Source organism: Anopheles coluzzii, chromosome 2 (assembly GCF_943734685.1).
Source record: "Anopheles coluzzii chromosome 2, AcolN3, whole genome shotgun sequence".
NCBI classification, from domain to species: domain Eukaryota; kingdom Metazoa; phylum Arthropoda; class Insecta; order Diptera; family Culicidae; genus Anopheles; species Anopheles coluzzii.
Window position 1 is genome coordinate 105,389,736 of NC_064670.1, and position 18,982 is coordinate 105,408,717.

Here is an 18,982-nt window from a genome sequence, read left to right on the forward strand (position 1 = left end):
CTGTTCCATTTTCACCGTATGTACGGTTTTCCGGGACTGAAAATGAATTGATAACGCCTGCGTTGACAGCTACAAGCCGGTAACGTTTTGTTTATGTGTTCCCGGAAAAGCAAACAACGAAACCATTCCACAGCGGCGTGCTCGCTCAACTCAGCAATGGACGCGGTACTGCAGCCCTTTTTAAGCTTTTTTAAAAGCAAACCAGGCAAATTCATCATCGCTGGCGGATTGCTGATCGTGTCGTCGGAAATCGTGTACGAGCTGTATCTATGGGCGCGTAAACCGGCCAAGCCAAGGCAAAAGTCATGTGAAGTGTTTTTCATCAATCGGCGCAAGCTAGCGCAGCCCCTGCCGAGCCCGCAGGAGTTTACGTACGAGCATATCAATCGCATCATAAGCTACATAAATCGAGCAGAGAAATCCATCTGCCTGGCGATGTACATATTCACCATGCGCGAAATAAGTGAGGCTGTAATACGCGCGAAAAAGGAACGGTCGGTCGTGGTGCGTGTGGTTACGTGCGAATCGATGGTCGGCAACGAAGGTTCCCATCTGCGCGATCTGATCGCTGAAGGTAAGGATAGCATTTTAAGGTAAAGAATTGAAACCCCACGATAAGTTCTTCCACTCTTTTGCAGACATAAAGGTGCAGTATAAATACAAAAGCGAGTATCTAATGCACCATAAGTTCTGTCTGATCGACACCGACTGGTACTGCGCCAACTGTCTGCTCGAATACCATACCGAGCAGTACGGGGAGCCGACGAAGAATATGCAGCACACCATGTTCGATAAAGCTGTAATGAGCGACCGGGCAGGATTGTTGCAGCGGTTCGGTAGCTCGTGTGCCCGTTGCAACCCGTCGAACCGTCCAAAGCAAGCCGTTCCGCGGCGAAAGAAGAGCCATGATCCGCTGCCGAAGCATGGAGTTCTCATAGCGGGCTCCAGCAACTGGACATTTCCCGGCTTGACCACGCACTGGGACACCGTGACCATTTCCTCGCTGCCGGAACTGATCGATCCGTTTGCAGCCGAATTTCAAAGAATGTGGTACGAGCTGAACGATCCTTTGAAGGAGCATGCTACGAGGGAACCGCTGTACAAAACGAGACGCGGAATGGAAGGGGCACACTCTTAGAACGTGCCAGCGTCGTAGATAAATGGATAGGCTGTATGAAATGTGCCACATTGCATTTAATGTATTTGGAAGATTTGTTTGTTTGATTTTGAACTTTTCTTTGTGATGCAACACGCTTTAAAAGCAGAGAATTTGTATTCCAGACACGTGCTACGAACTCAATAAAACATTATACTACTCTACGCTCATTGTGTCTCATGTGGTGTCTTTAGGTTAGGTGGAATATGATCGGGAAAGCCACGCTACGGTTCTGGCGGTATTGAATTTCTTATTGCATGTTGTTTACAGAAAAAGTGCAACTCCGCAAAATTATCATACACGTTTATTCTTGGTGGAAAACGTTTGCTTTTTTAGATATAATTACATTTGAATCTAATTTAGCACCTTTAACGATAAATAAAGCCAATCGAAGAAAATTGGATCACACAATTCTCATTTAGATTTCACATCAATTCGGCATAAACCGTCAATTCGCATTGCGTCTGTCATCCACGCGACAATCAACGTACAGCTAATATTTCTTTTGGCCCTTTTCCAACTGCAGCACACCCGCCAAAGCACGTGTTGTTTGTAAACAAGTTCCCAACACGCGCCCCACACTTTCTTTCTACAATGATGGAAGATAATTTAAGTTTTCGTACAGTTTTGGAGTGCAATCATATCGACGTACTGCTGGATCTACCAGAGCTGGATCTAGAACATGAAAGTAATCTAGTGTTGGATGTTTTTCCCAACGAATGCACCTTTACGGCCGCACCGTATCATGCCAGGTATGAAGCAGACACGGAAGCAGAAGAGCAGAAGAGTGGAAAATAATTGTAATTCCAATATTGTTTGTAGAATACCTTTACCCCAGCCAGCACAACCGGGTAAATCGTTTCCAGAAAGCATAGATTATGAGAAAAATACGGTAACGTTTCGTGTGCCACTGGAAGTTAAAGCTAAAGCGGTTGATAACGATACACCATCTTACCCGTACGGTTTCTGCCATTTCTATAGCGGTCCCCTTGCATTGGTAAGTCTTTTTTGAAAACTACTGCATTCTAAACAAATGATCATATTGATTTCTTGCATTTACAGGAAACAAGCCAAGAGCTGAAGGTGCTTCCCAATCCGCAGGAATGCAGCTTTTCCCAACGGTTGGAAATGAAGGAAGCGGCCGAAAAGAGTGACTTTTCCGCCGAACACTATGGCATGGACTATATTCAGTTCAGTATCGATCAGCTGGGTCTTGATTTGGATAACTTTCCCGCTCCCAGCAAACTTACGGCCGACCAGTCGTACCGAATCCGTGTGATAGTGGATGAAAAGGTACGTGAACAAGAAAGCTACACCTCGATTGAAGATCATCGCGCAGTGCTGCTCGGATTGATCGATATACTGCTGGCGGCTGTGTACGATCAGCTGACGAACAGCAACGAGCTAAATGAGGCCAATTCGCATATCAACATCCATCGAATATCGGGCACGCTGGCGTACTTTGTAGAGTACGAAAGTGTGGAACAGATGTTACGATCGTTCTACCGTCGATCCTGTACCTATCCTTACTACAGAAACAAGGACATTGCGCTGGCCTGTGTAAAGCAAGTGTTGTACAGAATGTCCTCCGAAGACAGGAAGCAGTGGATACAGCAGCAGCTAATACACACGTACGAAGCATTTAAGCGAACGGACTGTGCCGTCCTGAACCATTACTTTATCAAGGATTTTATTCGCTACGTGGAGCTGGGTTTAAACGAGGAGACATTATTGCAATGCGTAGAAAAAGTCGAAAAGGTACCATCGGTGATGTCGCACTGTTTGCGGTAAATAACTAAATTTGATTCATTCTTCCTACTCTAGCTGCTTCCTGACATCCATCAAGCAAGTCTTGGGTTCGGCGAAGAGAGCTTGCTTCAAAAATTGCTGCAGGATATAATGGGACAGGAGGAATCCGATTCTACTGACTCAGATGATTATGAATCGTCCGAAGAAGATAGTGAGGAGAGTGACAGTGATAATGAATCGGTTGGAACCGATACGGACGCTAATCCGAATGAAAATGTACTAGAGAAGCTAATGAATCTTAAGCTGTCAGGTTGAGTCCTGCGTTGTAAAATTAATATTGGAGGACAAAAAAACACCAGAATTGGACTCAGAACTCAAACGATAGTTCAACTCAGCTTTGTAGAGATGTTGGATTTTATTCATTTCATTTTTGAGAAAATGTTTTATAACTAAAATAGTGTCGGAAATTCATGGCCATCGCCTTTGTCAAGAGTTATCAAAATAGTGGTATTATTATGTTGCACACAATCACACGGTCTTTTTAAGGTGTTAAATTAATACATTTTATATTCTCCTCTACGAGGAATTACTTACCAGTTACTCACACACACGCGCGCGTGTCTGGACGCGATAGAGATATAGCTCTCAAAAACTATGAGATTTTGACTTTTCGGTTTATCTTTTTAGTAATCCACATACACACCTCTCCTCGCTCGCTCCCAGCTCCTCAAAGTCTTCAGGTGTTTTAACCTAAAGCAAAACAAAAACAGTGAAATTAAACAGTGTACCAAAATCGTTACAATTACTTCCGCATCACACGCACCTCCACTGCCTGTCCGTGCGTCACACACTGTAACGGCATCGAATCGCCGATAGCGGCCTGCTCACGCAGCTTTCCCTCGATGCGGTGCCACGTTTTCGAACACTTTGCCAGCAGCGTCATATTGCCCACTATATAGAGCCCTTCGCGTGCACGCGACAGCGCTACGCAGATGCGATTTTCATGCGCCAGAAATCCGATCGTATCGGTACCGCCGTTGCCACCGGTTCCACTGCGCACCAGCGAGAGTAAAACAATTTTACTCTCCTCGCCCTGGTAGTTGTCAATCACGGCAATACGTACGCCGTGCAGGGATGGACGATTTTTCTTCTCCTGTTGACAGTAAAAACAGCAAAGCTATAGCAAAGCGCCCGCTCAGCTCTTTATATGGATGGTAATAAAAACTTACCGCAACGAACTGCAACATTTGCCCGTTGTAAGCCGTCAGTATGACAATGTCCTCCGGGGTGTACGTGCCTTGCGCGAGCAGATACTCGCACAGTCCGAGCAGGAATCGACATTCAAAAATGTTTTTCTTCGATTTTTCATCCCCTCCATCGTCTCCCACCGACGAATCGTTGGCTGGTCCACCTCCTTCGGGGTAGTTGTGCGTCAAAAAGAACATGTTCCGCATCATTCCATCTACGTTGGGACGTGTTGCAACCGTTTCAGCATCGTCCAGCACCGGATAGATGAGGGGACGCAGCAGGTCGGCCATCTCCGGGCGCATCCGATGTTGTACGGTCATCGTGGCGACGCTGAACCGGTTATTGATCATACGCTCGAACAGCGACAGATCCATCCGATAGCGACTGGAAAGCACATACGTGCTCGTCGTCGGTCGCAATTGCTTGTGATCACCGATCAGGATGCACTGGGCGGTGTGACGGGTGAGAGCGGCCACAATGTGCGCTTCAAGCACTTCGGCCGCCTCCTCGATCACGACGATCGGCGTACGCAGCAGCTCTAGCAGTGTGCGATTGCGAGCGGCAAAGGTGGTAGTCATGGCAACTACGCGAAAGCCCTGTATGAGCTTCAGCGTGTTGAGCTGGCTCAATTCGCTCAAACGCCGGGAAGCGTCCAACAGCTCTTCCTAAAAAAGGTGAAATTTGATTATAGAAAATTGCTTGCTTTTAAAAGCATTTTTTTACCCTTACCATACACTCCTGCATTGCCTGCGTCATACCGTCCAATGTCTCCTGCTCCTGCTGCAGCGCATCAAACCGCTCAACCAGCTTCAGGTACTCTTGCTTCGCATTGTAGTAGCTGATGCGCAACCTTCGATCGATCCGTTCATCTTCCTGCAGTTGCTTCACGTTGTACGCATCGAGCAGTGGGTGCTTTGACTGGCCGCCCATCCGCACGATGCTGTCCGTGAAGCGGGTCACCCCGCACAGGAACTGATCCAGCGCATGGTTGGTGAGGCAGATCAGCAGTATCTGCTCGCCCGTGTTCGCCAGCAGCGTCTCAACGATTCGCAACCCTATGAACGTTTTCCCCGTGCCCGGAGGTCCTTGGATTAGTGAGAACCGGCTCGTGAGCGCCATTCGGTACGCGTCGAATTGGGACACGTTCAAGCCAGCGGCAGCAGTCAGCGCTTCCGTAGGCCACTCGTCGGGCTTCTTCAGATCGAACTGTATGCCGGCGTAGTTAAAAAGATGGCCACCTCCCTGGTACAGATAGCCGGGCAAACATTTGCCGGGCAGTGTCACATCGACGATGTATGATTTCAGCGGGAAATTATCTTCCCGCAATCGGCTCAGCGCGTTAAAGGTTTGGTGGTACGGTTCGAAAAAGATTTCACTCTCAATCATCAGCAGTGGTCGATTGAACAGGTTCATACCGTGATCGGCACCCATCGGCTGATCCTGCCCGCCTTCCCTTTGCTTCTCCATCCGTATCAGCTCCACGTAAATGTACCCGTTCAGCAGCTGAGCCGCATCGCGATTACTAATGACGGCGACGACCAGCTCGTTCAGCTCCGGCCCATCGCAGAACAGTACCATCGACCCGTTCATGAAGCGTTTCGTATTCGGCAGCGCTAGGCGTTTGTAGCGCGCCGACAGGTTGGAATAGCCGCGCTCGGTCGGATCTAAATCGACCAGTATGAGCTGCTCCTTCGCCGTCCGACGATTGACCGTGCTGGGCAGCAGCAGCTTGACCGGGTAGTGGACGCGAACGTTCTCACCGACGAACGATTTGCCCGACCCTTTCGTGTCCACGTGCTTGCGGTACTTTTCCATGCCGGTACGCAGGGGAATTAGAAAGTCTTCCTTTAGCAGATTCAAATGTACCTCCAGATAGTGCTGCACACTTTGGTACTTTCCCTTCACGATGTTTTGCTTCAGATTGATCGGAGGACCGGCGCCATCCTTCAGCTCCCGGATGGTAGGATAAATCTGTAAAGAAAGGAATCGGATTGTTGGTTTTCCGCCTTTACGCGCACAGCACTCTTGCGCTTACACTAATCTGCTTGGTTGCCTGTTCTTGCTGTGCCTGCGTGTCCCTTGTCAGCTCTTGCAACAGCTCCACCTGTGCCTTATCATCCGGAGGTGCACTTTTCCTCAGCTTCTCACAAAACTCCACCGCCTGCTGGGGTAACGGTGGCGCAACGTGCCGCTTCGCTTCGAGCAGAAACTTCAACAACACCTCCATCATATCGTTCCGCGCCACGGTCGGACGGATGACTTTGCTTTTCTTCTTCTTCTTCTTCTCCCCCTCGGCCGGCTGGTGGAAAAACTTTAGCAGCTGCTCCCAGAAGTGTGCCTGCTCGAGCAGCACCCCGAACAGCTGGCGCACCGTCTCGTACAGCGGCAGCGTGGCAAGTTTGTTCATGATTTTCATCAGCACCAGCAGCAACTCCTCGCCGTACGTTTTCTTCGCGAGCGTGGCGAGAAACTCTTCCTTCTGCACGCAAATGTCGGCAAACATGGAGAGCGTTTCATTTTCCAAAATGTTGGCCAGCTTCGTGAGGGGAATGGTTTGCACGTACTTTCCGGGCGGGCCCTTCGGTAGCTCAAACTTGGCGGTGCGATCGGTGCCGGCGCTTTTGATCGAATCCACGTAACTGCCTCCAACGTCTGGAATGAAAGGCACAAATTAACAGGAACCAGGCGGTCAACAGCTTTTCTCCGCCCGCCCGTTTAATACCGTTCAATGTAAACTTTAAATTTTCCAACAATTCCCGCACGGACGTTCCGGGTCCTTGCCCATCATCTTCCTTGTCGCCTTCGCCTGCCTCGTCGAAGCTGTCCGCGCTGGTTTGGCTGGGTATTTTTACAACGAAATCTTCCTCATCCTTGTTGAACCAATCGTCACAATCATCGTCATCTTCAACATTTTTCGAGTTCGACATTAAATTTGTGCGGCTTTGTGTGCAAATTTTCACAACGCTTCAGTGCAGAGAAATGGAGAGATTGAATGCAGAAAACCAAACCAAACGTATCACAACAAAAGCACAATGAAAAGTGTCAAACTGACAATAAGATTTTCTTCTTCTTTTGCGCACACACACACAACAATAACAAAAGCGTAGCGAAATTGGAGAAAAAAAAATGAAAACAAATTGCTTTCTTTTGCTTTCACTCTTTTTTTAGCTGTAAAACGTTAGAACTAGTGATGGGAAAACTGAAGTTTTCGTAGGAATTGATTCCGGAATCGGAATCGGCTCCAGAATTGGTTCCGGAATCAAAATCTTCTCCAGAATTGGTTCCGGAATCAGCTCCGCAATCGGAATCGGCTCCGGAATTGATTCAGAGCACGGAATCGGCATCGGGTAGGTCCGATTCCGAGCTCCCACCACTAGCTAGAACTACTATGGACGCCGTTTTAAAACGCTTTCTTAATTCTCAATTCAAAGCCTTTCTTCTTTCATTATTTTGGTACATCATTTAGAGTTAATTCAATTTAAAAAAAACTAAAATAAAATAAACCTACCTCTGGCACATGCTAATTAGTTCTGTCTCCTACCTCCGGTTAACTAAACGAATGAGATCATTAACATAAAACGCTTCTCGTTGCATCGTTCCCTTTCCCAGCCCTTCCAGCCCTGCTTATCCCGTATCCGATGTACAATCCGAAGAATCGTCGGTCGAGCTGCTCTGCGCGGAACGGAACGAACGTCGCTTTTGTTCGCCGCTCGATCCACCGCCACCACCACCACCAGATTTACGATTTTCCGGACTTTGTTCCATCTTCACATAGCCAACAGTGGAATTTTCCCTGCTACCACCGGCTGCCAGCACTTTTTTCCGCTCCTTTGCACCACCCTCCGTTGCTTCACTCTTGCTTGTGGATGGTTTGCCGCTTCCGCCGGACGATCCCTTAACAGGAGTGGACACAGCAGGCGCTCCACCGCCAGCACCAGCCTCGGCACCCGCACCGTCCGGTTGGTCCCGCTTCTCGTCCAACGTTTCCGCCCGGCTGGCCGTATCGATCTCGTCCTCCTCGTCGAAGCTGATCGGTTTGTTCTTCGCTTCCGCCTCGGCAAAGGCGGCCGGATATTGGTTGCCGATTTTCGTCTTGATCGTGCGAATCTTGCGGAAAATGTAGTCCAAATCCTTCTTCATGTCGTGCAGCAGTTTGGTGTGCTTTTTGAAATCATCCGTAGCCAGCTTCAGCCGGCTAGCGCTGAGCGCGTTACAGTTGAGCAGCATTTCGTTCGTCTTCTCGAAACGCTGCAGCCTGCAAATGGGAGCGAGGGGATGGAGCGTATTAGCACCGTACAGTGGACACGGCAACCTAAACTAAAACACTGCTTACATTTGCTTTTGGGCGCGTATCATAACTTCTACGTCGGTTTGATTCACCAGTCCGGCCAAACCCTGGACGAACACTTCCGGGGCGGTGTAGTTCTGAAAGCACTCGATGCTGAAATCACTTTCCGGCCGTCCCGAGTGCATGCTGCTGCTCATTTCCGAGTTCATCATGACTGCGATGGTTTCCAGGTGGTTTCGATATTGCAAAGGTTTTGAGTGAAAATGTGCAAGATAGTTGCGATTTTTTACATTTGGTGCGCGAACAGCTGTACAAAGAGCAATGTTTTGCGTAAACAAAGTCGGTCGATATTGTTGTTGTAATTGTGCTGTAACGGTACGTCACTCTAGTAACGCATACATTTTTCACTGGGGCGATTTCGAATGACTTTTCTTCCCGCAGCAGATAAATCTCTTTTCAAAAGTCGATTACATTTTACTCCCTTATTTCTATTTATTCTTCAGCTTAAAATCTACAAAATGGATACGACCGTGTCTTGTAAGGACAGTTCGCTTAAAATATATCATCGTGATCGTAACACACCAGCTCACGATTGTCCTTGTGTTTGCCCTTCTGCGACCGGTTGGTAGCGAGCGCGGACCAGACGGCCGACGAGCCGGCATCGTTGATCGGATTGATCTGGGGCTGACGGCGGGCCAGCTGCACCTGCAGCTGTATTCCTCCGACCGTCTTCGAATGCAGGTCGGCGATCGCCTTGTCGGCCGATTCCGTCTTCGAGAACGTGATAAACCCTCGTCCCTTCTCGATCTCCATCGATATGTTGAGAATTTCGCCAAAGTCGCTGAAGTGCTTCTTGAGAAAGTTCTCCGTCACCTTGTTGCCCGACACGTACACCGTGTTCCCGGAGCGTGGTTTGTCCTTCGATGCATCCGCGCCCGGTTTCGATTTGTCGCTCTGGTCCTCCTTCTCCCGCTCGTTGGCAAATTGTTGGTAGAGGTTCTGCACGCGGCTCGTTTCCTTCTCCGCCGGGCTGTTGGGAGTTTCGGCTGGCGTCGTCGATGCACTGGTGGCACTGCTGGACGGGACGGGAGGCGTTGCGCTGGAGCTTTCAAACTCCGTTGACGCACCGAACGATTGGTACTGACCGGCGGGGGACATTTCCGGCTGGGTTCGCTTCCGCTCCTGGCCCTTCGGTCGCTTGAAGGAACCCTCCTGTTTGGGCTGAGGTTTCTGTATCGCCTGTATGGCGCCGCTCTTCAACAGCTTACGGGCCACCTCGCGGGCATCTCTCGCGTCGGCCGGACGCTTGGGAAGCAAGTTCTTCTCCGGTTCCTGTTTCGGTGCCTTCAGTGCTTGGAGCGCTTTTTTCTTCTTGCGCAGCTTGGCGTACTTTGCCTGAAGCATCAGCTCTTCTTCGGTAAGGTTTGACGGGAAGTGGATGTAAACCATTTTGGTTTACCAAAATACTCTCCAAAAAGTGTTTGAAGAACGAACGAGCACGAAATGTTTTGCTTTGGCAAAGTTTGTTTGGATTGTTGACGTAAATAAAAGAGAAGCGTTACACCCAAGGTTACTAGATAGTGCATAATTGCTAATTGTTCATTTACACTTGCGGATAGTTAAATGGGAAAGAGCATGCACAAAAAAAGCCATAGACTTGAATCACATTGGGAAAATAATCAAAAACCAACTCAAGTGATACAGTTTCATTTGTCCACTCGTTTAAGGCGTGCTGTAAATAAAAATGAAAAGAATTCCTTGTGTTATTCATGTGCACGTGTACACTCTGCTGCAGTTCCGCCATCGCTCGTAACGGCTTTCTGTCAAGAAGATGGCTGTCATTTGGTGACACTTGACAATGCGTTATTTCAAAGACCGAAATTCAAAAGATCAAACCTGTAACGGCCAGCTGTGGAATGTTCCACAAATGTTCTATCGTTTTTGTTGTTTTATTTTGTGTGGTAAGTCATTTGTAAGTGCAATATCAACCAAACCATCGCAAATAAATGTTTTCTATTGCTGGATAATACATTTTCTTTCATATTTTTCCCACTTTTCCACTGTGGAATCTCATCCGGATCCCTCAACCAGTGGCTAAAAACACAGCGCCCGTAAGAAGCATCCTCGCCCTTTCGGAAATTATTAAATGCCAGACTCAGCAAACTGAAACGAAGGCAATTGTTGTAGCGAAGAAAGAGGGAACGAATCGCATCGCGCTCAAGGTAGCCTTTGGCAAAAAAAAAACTGCTGCTGGACCAGATCGAAGGACGAACGAGTTATCGAAAGCCTGCAAAAGGTTGTGAATAAGCGTACAGTTCTAAGCGCCATCCCAAGCCAACGCCATCCTCAATCGAGTCGCTGTGCCAGTTTTAGGCGTGTACAGGGAGAGAGAGAGTGTGTGTGCGTGTGTCGCCATTGGGAAATAGAAAACGGTGTGCGCGTTCGGTGCGGTGCGGCACGGAAGCGTAGCGGAGTGTGTTAAAGCAACAATTCTTCTCCAGACTTGCATCTCAGCGCCCAGCTGGGCAGCTCTCGGTCAGTAGGAAAGCCAGTGGGCAACGCGTCGCTGGCGAAGCAGAACGCCTCTATCGCCGTAATTATCGCGCGTTTGACATAAACGTACGAAAGGAAGGGCAGACCAGAGGAGGAGGAGGAGCAGCTGCATCTATTCACCATCCGCATTGCTAGTGCGCTAGAGTGTGTGGAAGAAAAGAGGTCTGGGGCAAGCGGAACCGCAACGCGTCCAAAAAGAAAAGGCGAAGGTGTGCGTGTGTGTGCGTTTGGTTAGCGCAGATCAACAAGAAACGGGAGGAGAAAGAATGGCCCAAAACATCAACCCCGAGCGCGCACAGTCATCGAACCCATCGAAACAGAACGATGAGGCGCTGATAAACAACAATAACCAGGCGGTTAGCAAACGGTGAGTGTTGTTTCCACTATTTTCCGAACCTGCGGGATGTCGTCAGGAAACGGATGTGCGGAACTACTAGTAGAAACACAGATGAATTTGCGCGCGTGTGAAAGAACACAGCCAGCTGCGCCAGATGGCCGATGACTCCATCGTGAAATGATGGAAAACGTAGACACCCTTGTCGTACTGCTGCCTTTGGGTTTTTGGCAATGGCGAGTGTCTTTTGCACAATTTTTTGCAAATCGTCGTTTATGTTTTGATGTTAGTCAATCGCCAAATTGCGCAATTTGTTGTGCACTCTTCCGATGAATCTCTTCCGTAGCTCCATGGGACACGCATTGTGTGTTGCAGGAGAAAGGCAGGGGTGGAGCACAGTGAGGGTGACGTAGTTGGGGGGAGCCCTATCTGTCATGGCGTTACGCGTCTCAACATTCTTGTAACTGTTTTTGAAAATGGTAACGGTTTCTCTGCCGCCGCCTCCTACGTGTTGGTGCATATTCTAGCGCAACGTATTCGATAATCTTCGCTTACGCTCGTGAAATTTAGGCGCGATTGAACGGCGGATAGGGCACAGTTCTAGCGCATCAGAAAATGCTCGCTGTGAGAATGTTGGGTTATGATTTGCATCGAATACCATTAAGTTCATTGACCTTTGCCGCCTTTTCCTTAGTTGCAGGTTGTATAGAGATTTACAGTGCAAATGAGATCATTGCAATAGCTCTGGTACGCGAGTTTGTATCATTAAACGTTCTCTCGTTCTCCTTCCCACAGACTCCAAAAAGAGCTGATGGCGCTGATGCTGTCGTCGGAAAAATCGATCTCCGCCTTCCCGGAGGGTGAAAACTTCTTCAAATGGATCGGCACTATCAGCGGCCCGGACGATACCGTGTACAAGGGGCAGAAGTACAAGCTGCTGCTGGAGTTCCCCAACTCGTACCCGTACTCGGCACCGAACGTCAAGTTCATCACGCCCTGCTTTCACCCGAACGTTGACCTCAGCGGTTCGATCTGCCTTGACATACTGAAGGACAAGTGGTCCGCGCTGTACGACGTGCGGACGATCCTGCTCTCGATTCAGTCCCTGCTCGGGGAACCGAACAACGATAGCCCGCTCAACTCGCAGGCCTCCCAGCTGTGGCCGAACCAGGTCGAGTACAAAAAATATTTGGACGATTTCTACGAAAAGAACAAGGACTCCTAAAGTGGTGGGCGTGCGTGTGTGCGGGACTTGTGAGTGTAGCTTTCCTCTCTCCTCTCCCTCCCCGATTCACCGGATGCTTGTTCGCAGCCACCTCCTCACCGATTGGATCCTTAAAACTACCGACCCTACACATCCCCCCTTTAATTAGTAGAACAATTTAATGATAGGAGATTAGCCAGAGTCAGCCTTGTCGTCGTCGTCGTCGTCTGAGTCAGTCCCATCAGGAACCGGATCGGTCAGTGGGGATGTTCTTGATGTGTGGGTTAAATTATTCGCTTTAAAAGTGCACTTTTCGGATATCATTTGGAAGGATAGGAAGGAAATTAGTTCAGTTGCAGAAAGATAGAAGACTATTGCTCTCAATGAATTTCAAACGTTTTCAATCAACCTTTTCAGACAAGTCCGTACTAAAAACAAAGCGTTAAATTTAGTTTATTCAACAGTTTCAAGGCCTTCTCTTTCAATGACTCAGAGAGGTAGCGAAGGCGAAGGTTAAACTACACCATCCATCATCACCGCATCACCGATTGGAAGGAACCGACTTTGTGTTTATTGTGCTAGCTTTTGTTGCACTTTTCGTACTGTTAACAGCAGAGCTTAGTTTTGAGGAAGCGGAAGGGAGATTTTGATTTACTTAAAATGGTTGCGAACTGAACTAACCGTACGCAAAACCAAACGCGTGTTGCCCTAGTAGTTTATAGTTAAATGAAATTCACCATGTAACATGCTTGTTTTTAAGGCTCATTTTAATTTTGACTATCATTGTATTTGCGTGAACCTTGTTACTTGAGTCGCAACAGTTTTGCGTGGTTCAGATTTTCTTCGGACACCACTTTATTCTCATTCAATGTCAACAATCCAAAAGGTTTAGCTTGGCATTAATGATTTAGGCACATACACAGCAACACACAGGCTACGATTCGAAAAGCTAAAAAAGCGAAAGACGGTGAGACAGTTTAGTTAGTTTGTTTGTTTGTTTTTTTTTTTTTTATGTGACCGTTAGCACATGGATGGCACGTAGCTAGCTGATGGGACGATGAAAAAACAAAAAAAATCAATATCCTTAGTTGTGTGGTGGCTGCTGGCCTCATCTCCCTCTCATACACTGCAATCTCGGCCAGAGTACGGGGCGCGGGCAGGCTGAACGAATCGAATACAGAAAAGGCTAGCCAGTTTCAATTAGGGTCTGGAAAGGGAAAGAATTTATGTATTTATTTATAATTTTGTGTGCAGTAGAAAAGCGAAATGAACTTGGTCGTTTAAATCACAGCAACTAAGCGGAATCAAAATCTGTGTACGCGTCTGTTTGGTATTTTATTATTAACTGATGTCAAAAAGGAGTCCTATTTTAAAGATGCATCGTGCACAATTCTTTAAATTATGAAAGTTCCGGAAAAATTGCCAATTATTTTGCCATCCGAAGTGCGATAGTCTACTCTGTTTCGTTTCTGGTGACGTCATCGCCGAACGTAAACAATCAATAAACAGCTGTCAAATGAGCTAAGGGCAGCAAAAACAGCACACAAATTTATCGCACAATGGAAGAAAACAATTCGCTCGTGTATGGGCTCGAGTTTCAGGTGAGTGAAAAGGGCTGTTCACCGATCCGCAGACTTGTAATTCTTTTCACCACTTACGATCCGGGCCGCAGGCGAGAGCTCTCGCGTCGCAGCAGGCCGAAAGTAACGACGTCCGGTTCTTCGTTGCCACGCAAAGCCTCAAGCCGAACAATCAGCTGCACGTCGTCGATCTGAACGAGGACAGCTCCGCGCTACAGTCGCGCATCTTTGCCCATCCGTACGGAGAAGTATGGCGGCTAGCGGCAAGCGCTCACGACCCACGCCTCCTGGCCAGCTGCTACAGCCTGCTGAAGGGCACGCAGGTGGTGATGGAAACGGCCCTGCTTACGCTGCCCGAATCGCTCGAACCGAAGGACGGCGAGGAGCAGGAGTTCCTCGCGTTCGAAAACGTGGAAAAGCTGGCCACCGAAGGGTACGGGGTGGAGATACGTACCACCGAGTTTCATCCGACCGACGCAAACCAGCTGGCCTGCGTGGTGGATGGAAAGATAGTGCTGTTTAACCGGGCGGAAGCGGCGACCCGCGTCGTGGCAGAGATAAATGCCAAAAATGTGCCCAAATTCACGACCGGCCGGTGGTCTCACTTTCACCAGGGCAATCATTTCATAGCGCTGCATGACTGCAGCATAAAGTAAGTGGGGGGAGGGGGAGGAGAACGTGCTAGAATAATAACGCTCCAGTTGTGCAATGTTTAATGTGTTTCTCGTCATACCTTCCAGATCGTACGATGTGCGAGATCCCAACCACGTCGTGTGGAGCATCGACGAAGCCCACAGCCAGCTGGTGCGCGATCTGGACTGCAATCCGAACAAGCAGTGCCACATCGTGACCGGCGGGGACGACGGCGTGCTAAAGGTGTGGGATTTCCGCAACACCAAAGAACACGTGTTTGCGCGTAGCGACCATCACCACTGGATATGGAGCGTACGGTTCAATACGTACCACGATCAGCTGATACTGTCCAGCGGGAGCGACGGCAAGGTGCTGCTTACCTGCGCCGGAAGCGTTAGCTCCGAAGCGCCGGAAGTGATCACGGGAGATGGAGGGGGTGGTGAGCAGAGTGGCGGCACCGAACCGAGGGAACACTTGGCGGACGGACTGTTGCAGACGTTCGACCAGCACGAGGATTCCGTGTACGGCGTGGAGTGGAGTACGGCCGATCCGTGGATGTTTGCGTCGCTGAGCTACGACGGGCGAATGATAATCTCCAAGGTGCCCAAGCAGTACAAGTACCAGATACTGCTGTAAAAGGGTCTCGTTTTTTTAAGATTCCAGACACAGAGACAGCCACATGCCACTTGTTTTCACAAATAAAGCATTCCTTAATTTATTGCAAAACTCGTTCAACGCTCTCAGCGTACTTGGATGCTTATCGTTTCGAATGTAACACAAAACGGCAGCTGCAACGATTCATGACGGTACCGTTCCGTTTTGGGGGAAAGACATACCAAGAAAAGATAGTAATTTATTTCTATTATTTAAATTTCACTTTGCTTCACTGCAGAATGGTTACAAAATCCCTGACCATGGGTGGTGCTACAGACGAACCTATATCCACAGACGGTTATAGCCAGGACGTTACAATACACGCTACAAGAACGGACAGCGCAGATCGCGGAACACGCACACGAACGGGAAGCTTTGAAAGAATAGTTTGTAACACAACTGTTGCTGAAGAAGGGAAGGGAAAAGACGGGGGGTGTTTTTTTTGTTTGTCTTGTTTGTTTTTCCATGGTCGCCTAGAACTTAAACTCCTTGTACTTCTTCGACTGTTTGCTGGTCGTGTCGGTTTGCTGCCGTTTCCGTTTCGACTTTTGCCGCGCCACGTGTTCCGCCAGCATGTCCGACAGGTCCTCCTTCTGCAGGTGGCTTTGCTGTTCGCGCATCTGCTGCTCGTACCGCTGCGCCATCGCTTCATTGTCCAGGTCGAGTTCGGACGGATCGAGCGCCAGCTCGACCATACCCTCCCGATCCACCGGCCCACCGCCACGACCCGGTCCGCGGCCACCGCCCGCACCAGCCGCCGGGCCGCCTCCCGCACCGGCCGGACCGCCCCCACCGGCGGCCGAAATGTCGTACACGTGCGTCGACGCCATCATGGCCGCACCGATGCGCTCGTTTCGCTTCTCAGGCAGCACGTGGTACAGCACTGGCGTCTCATTATCCTCCATCTCGCTCTCGATCTTCTTCTTGCGCAGCTCGATCGTGTCCGGCGTCTCCATGCCGGCCGGCACACCGCTCGTCAGTCCGGACGGGGTCACCAGTCCTTCAGCGGGCGTAATCAGCCCACTCTCGTCCGGCTGGGCCGTCATGTCTTCCCCTTCATCTTCCTCCTCCTCGGACGATTCTTCCGATTCTGACTCCAGCTCACCCCAAACCGTTCTATCGATCTCCTCCTCACCCATGCCACCTTCCCCGTCCATACCGGCAACGCCAAACACGTCGCCGTACAGAGGTTTGCCGGTTTCGTCGACCGGCGGTTTGCCCCACCCGCCCGCATGGTACCCGAACGAGCAGCCCTCCGGGATCGGGGCGTTCAGTCCCGGTATCTTCAGGTTGGGATAGCTCGGCGGCGGCCCGTACCGCTGCTGGGCAATAAGCCACGGCGGCGGTATCTTGTGGCAGGCCGGCCCGATCGGCATGCCGAGCGCGATGCGCAGCTCCTCCGACAGGTCGCCCGGTTTCTTCTCCTTCAGGCGCGTCTCAAACTCCTTGCCCTCGTAGTACAGATCGCCGTGGATCGTCATGCGCGGCTTCGTCTGCCATTTGAAGAACGCGTCGTGCAGCTTCTGGTAGTCGATGTCGATCTTGCCCATCTTTGGCCGGGCCCGCTCGCGCATCTTCGCCTTCAGCGTCTTCGCCTCGTCCTTCTCCTGCAGCGAGGCGCGCATCTCCATGATGCCCGTCTTTTTGATGAACGCGGGCAGATCGAACGGCGGCTTCTCGATGCCGCGCTTGCCCTGCAGGTACTTGCGCTTGAAGCACCAGTGCCGCGGCACCTGCACCGTGTTCCGGTGGCTCTTCAGCTGCACCAGCAGCTTCGGATCGCGCGCCGTCACGTCGTGCATTTCGACCACGTCCGGGCGCGTCACCAGCTGCTTCAGCTCGGCCACGGTCAGCCGGTTCAGCTTCTTCAGCTTGCGCTTGGAAATCTTCTCCTTGTCGTCCTTCTCGTCCAGATCGCCCAGATCGTCGTCGTCGTCATCCAGGCCGTCGTCCACCTTCTTCGTCTCGGCGGCCGCCTTCTCCTTCTCGGCCTCCTCCGTGCTCTTTACCGCCTCTTTCGATTTGGTGTCGAGCTTGAAGATTTCAAACACGCGGTAAAATTGACGATACATCGGTCCGAGATCCGCTATGGTCACCTTTTCCGGCACGTACTCAATTTCCACATCCTTCAGAATATCATCATCGCTGGGTGTGCTTTTCTTTCCCTCGCCCGCTGGCTGTGCTTTCGTCGCAGGTGCCGACTCTTTGTCGTTTTCTTCACTCTCGGCACGATCAACCGGTTCTGCGTCGCCGTCTTCCTTCTGCCCGTTTGTACGATGAGCAGCCTCTTCGTCTTCCGCTTCGTCCGCGTCACCGTTTTTCCCTTGATCGCCATTCAGTTCCTTGCCCTGGTTCGGTTCCGTGTCATCTTTGTCTTCACTTTCCTCCACCGAGTGCGCCGGATCCTCCGACTCCGTGGCTGTGCGTTCCTCCTCTTCCCCATGTTCGCCACCGTCCCCACTCGGCTCTTGGTCCGGTTCATTCGAACGGATTGGTTTATGCTTCGAATGCTGCGTTTTGTTGACTCTTTCGGGCTGCTTCTGTTGCTGCTGCTGCTGCTGTAACCGCTGTTCGTGTGCTTTTTGCATCTGCTCACGTCGCGCCTTGCGGTTTTCCTTCTTCCGTTTCTTTTTGCGCCGATTTTTGTCCTGCTTGCCTTCCACGCGCGTCTGCCCCGCGTCTGAAAATACGCCATGCAGTGACGAATCGTCCCCGTCCGCGTCCGCTGCGCTCGGTTCGTTTGCATTCTCATCGTCCGATTCGGCCTGTCCTTCCTGCTCTAGATACGATCCCGGCAAAACGGAACCGGCTGCGGCCAGCGTTTCCTCGGCTCCCAGTTCCTGGGCGCGTATGGTCTTCAGTGCCAGTACGTCCTCCAGCGCTTTCGGCAGTACCAATTCGGACGGTTTCTTCGCATTATCGTCGGGATTGTCCACCTGCAGCGACATCAGCGCTGGCGGTGGGGACAGCTCCGGCTGTGGCTGTTCATGCGAGTCATCTTCCTGCGGCACATCCCTCTCGTCGACCAGTTCAGTTTGCTGAGCGTAAGCCTGCTGCTGTTCGTCCTGCATCATCGGGACCATTTGTACGGGCCATCCGCCACCACCACCATCACCACCGCCGTCCATTTCTAGGGGCATACCCATCAGCATCTCCGCGGGCGCCATTGGCGGTGGTGCCAAGGTGCCATTCGTTTGTTGCTGAAAACAAAAGAAAGCAAATTAGTGTTGTTTCTTCTGCACACGATAGTTTTCGTTTCTTGCCGCTAGACACAAACAACACTGCATCTGGAGGGAGAAATTTGACGCCTAGCTGTATAACTTACCTCAAAGTTATTGTCCATCGTGGTATAATGGACCTACCGAGCCCGGTTACACTACACAAAGCAAGATTATGCGACAAAATCACAGCGAAAACTAGTAATTTTCATCTATCGAAAGCGGCCGAGCAGAGAGTTGTTTGGTATTGCAACTTGACATTCTGCTGCGGGATAAACCGCGACGGGCTACCATGGCGCACCTGTCAGATGGCTGTCAAATTTGGCCCGGTTTGCGATATGGAGTGGGTGAAATTATATCCCACT

At 50.2% G+C, this 18,982-nt stretch overlaps 8 protein-coding genes across 8 annotated transcripts; 4 read left to right on the forward strand and 4 right to left on the reverse strand.

Annotated features, from left to right (window-relative positions):
* The first annotated feature begins 73 nt into the window (after positions 1 to 73).
* On the forward strand, positions 74 to 1,320 carry LOC120950632 (uncharacterized). Its single transcript, XM_040368822.2, has 2 exons — positions 74 to 574; positions 639 to 1,320. The coding sequence occupies exons 1-2, from the start codon at positions 94 to 96 to the stop codon at positions 1,136 to 1,138; spliced, it is 981 nt and encodes a 326-aa protein (XP_040224756.2). The 5' UTR covers positions 74 to 93; the 3' UTR covers positions 1,139 to 1,320.
* Positions 1,321 to 1,691: 371 nt separating this feature from the next.
* On the forward strand, positions 1,692 to 3,309 carry LOC120951216 (protein SHQ1 homolog). Its single transcript, XM_040369798.2, has 4 exons — positions 1,692 to 1,908; positions 1,979 to 2,153; positions 2,219 to 2,914; positions 2,981 to 3,309. Exons 1-4 carry the CDS (start codon positions 1,751 to 1,753, stop codon positions 3,218 to 3,220), a joined length of 1,269 nt encoding a protein of 422 aa, XP_040225732.2. The 5' UTR covers positions 1,692 to 1,750; the 3' UTR covers positions 3,221 to 3,309.
* On the reverse strand, positions 3,267 to 7,199 carry LOC120951214 (NFX1-type zinc finger-containing protein 1). The gene is made up of 6 exons (XM_040369796.2): positions 6,876 to 7,199; positions 6,189 to 6,805; positions 4,883 to 6,124; positions 4,135 to 4,818; positions 3,729 to 4,058; positions 3,267 to 3,655 (listed from the first exon to the last, which is right to left on the reverse strand). Exons 1-6 carry the CDS (start codon positions 7,078 to 7,080, stop codon positions 3,581 to 3,583), a joined length of 3,153 nt encoding a protein of 1,050 aa, XP_040225730.2. The 5' UTR covers positions 7,081 to 7,199; the 3' UTR covers positions 3,267 to 3,580.
* A 240-nt stretch (positions 7,200 to 7,439) lies between these two features.
* LOC120951220 (kxDL motif-containing protein CG10681) lies at positions 7,440 to 8,815 on the reverse strand. The gene is made up of 2 exons (XM_040369803.2): positions 8,487 to 8,815; positions 7,440 to 8,408 (listed from the first exon to the last, which is right to left on the reverse strand). Exons 1-2 carry the CDS (start codon positions 8,651 to 8,653, stop codon positions 7,778 to 7,780), a joined length of 798 nt encoding a protein of 265 aa, XP_040225737.2. The 5' UTR covers positions 8,654 to 8,815; the 3' UTR covers positions 7,440 to 7,777.
* A 93-nt stretch (positions 8,816 to 8,908) lies between these two features.
* LOC120951219 (negative elongation factor E) lies at positions 8,909 to 9,981 on the reverse strand. Its single transcript, XM_040369802.2, has one exon. The coding sequence runs from the start codon at positions 9,888 to 9,890 to the stop codon at positions 8,994 to 8,996; it is 897 nt and encodes a 298-aa protein (XP_040225736.1). The 5' UTR covers positions 9,891 to 9,981; the 3' UTR covers positions 8,909 to 8,993.
* A 551-nt stretch (positions 9,982 to 10,532) lies between these two features.
* LOC120951223 (ubiquitin-conjugating enzyme E2 C) lies at positions 10,533 to 13,842 on the forward strand. The gene is made up of 2 exons (XM_040369806.2): positions 10,533 to 11,361; positions 12,124 to 13,842. Exons 1-2 carry the CDS (start codon positions 11,261 to 11,263, stop codon positions 12,551 to 12,553), a joined length of 531 nt encoding a protein of 176 aa, XP_040225740.1. The 5' UTR covers positions 10,533 to 11,260; the 3' UTR covers positions 12,554 to 13,842.
* A 150-nt stretch (positions 13,843 to 13,992) lies between these two features.
* Positions 13,993 to 15,474, forward strand: LOC120951218 (EARP-interacting protein homolog). Its single transcript, XM_040369801.2, has 3 exons — positions 13,993 to 14,133; positions 14,205 to 14,764; positions 14,853 to 15,474. The coding sequence occupies exons 1-3, from the start codon at positions 14,092 to 14,094 to the stop codon at positions 15,379 to 15,381; spliced, it is 1,131 nt and encodes a 376-aa protein (XP_040225735.2). The 5' UTR covers positions 13,993 to 14,091; the 3' UTR covers positions 15,382 to 15,474.
* Positions 15,475 to 15,542: 68 nt separating this feature from the next.
* Positions 15,543 to 18,908, reverse strand: LOC120951215 (splicing factor 3B subunit 2). Its single transcript, XM_040369797.2, has 2 exons — positions 18,725 to 18,908; positions 15,543 to 18,599 (listed from the first exon to the last, which is right to left on the reverse strand). The coding sequence occupies exons 1-2, from the start codon at positions 18,740 to 18,742 to the stop codon at positions 15,873 to 15,875; spliced, it is 2,745 nt and encodes a 914-aa protein (XP_040225731.2). The 5' UTR covers positions 18,743 to 18,908; the 3' UTR covers positions 15,543 to 15,872.
* Between the last annotated feature and the right edge of the window lie 74 nt (positions 18,909 to 18,982).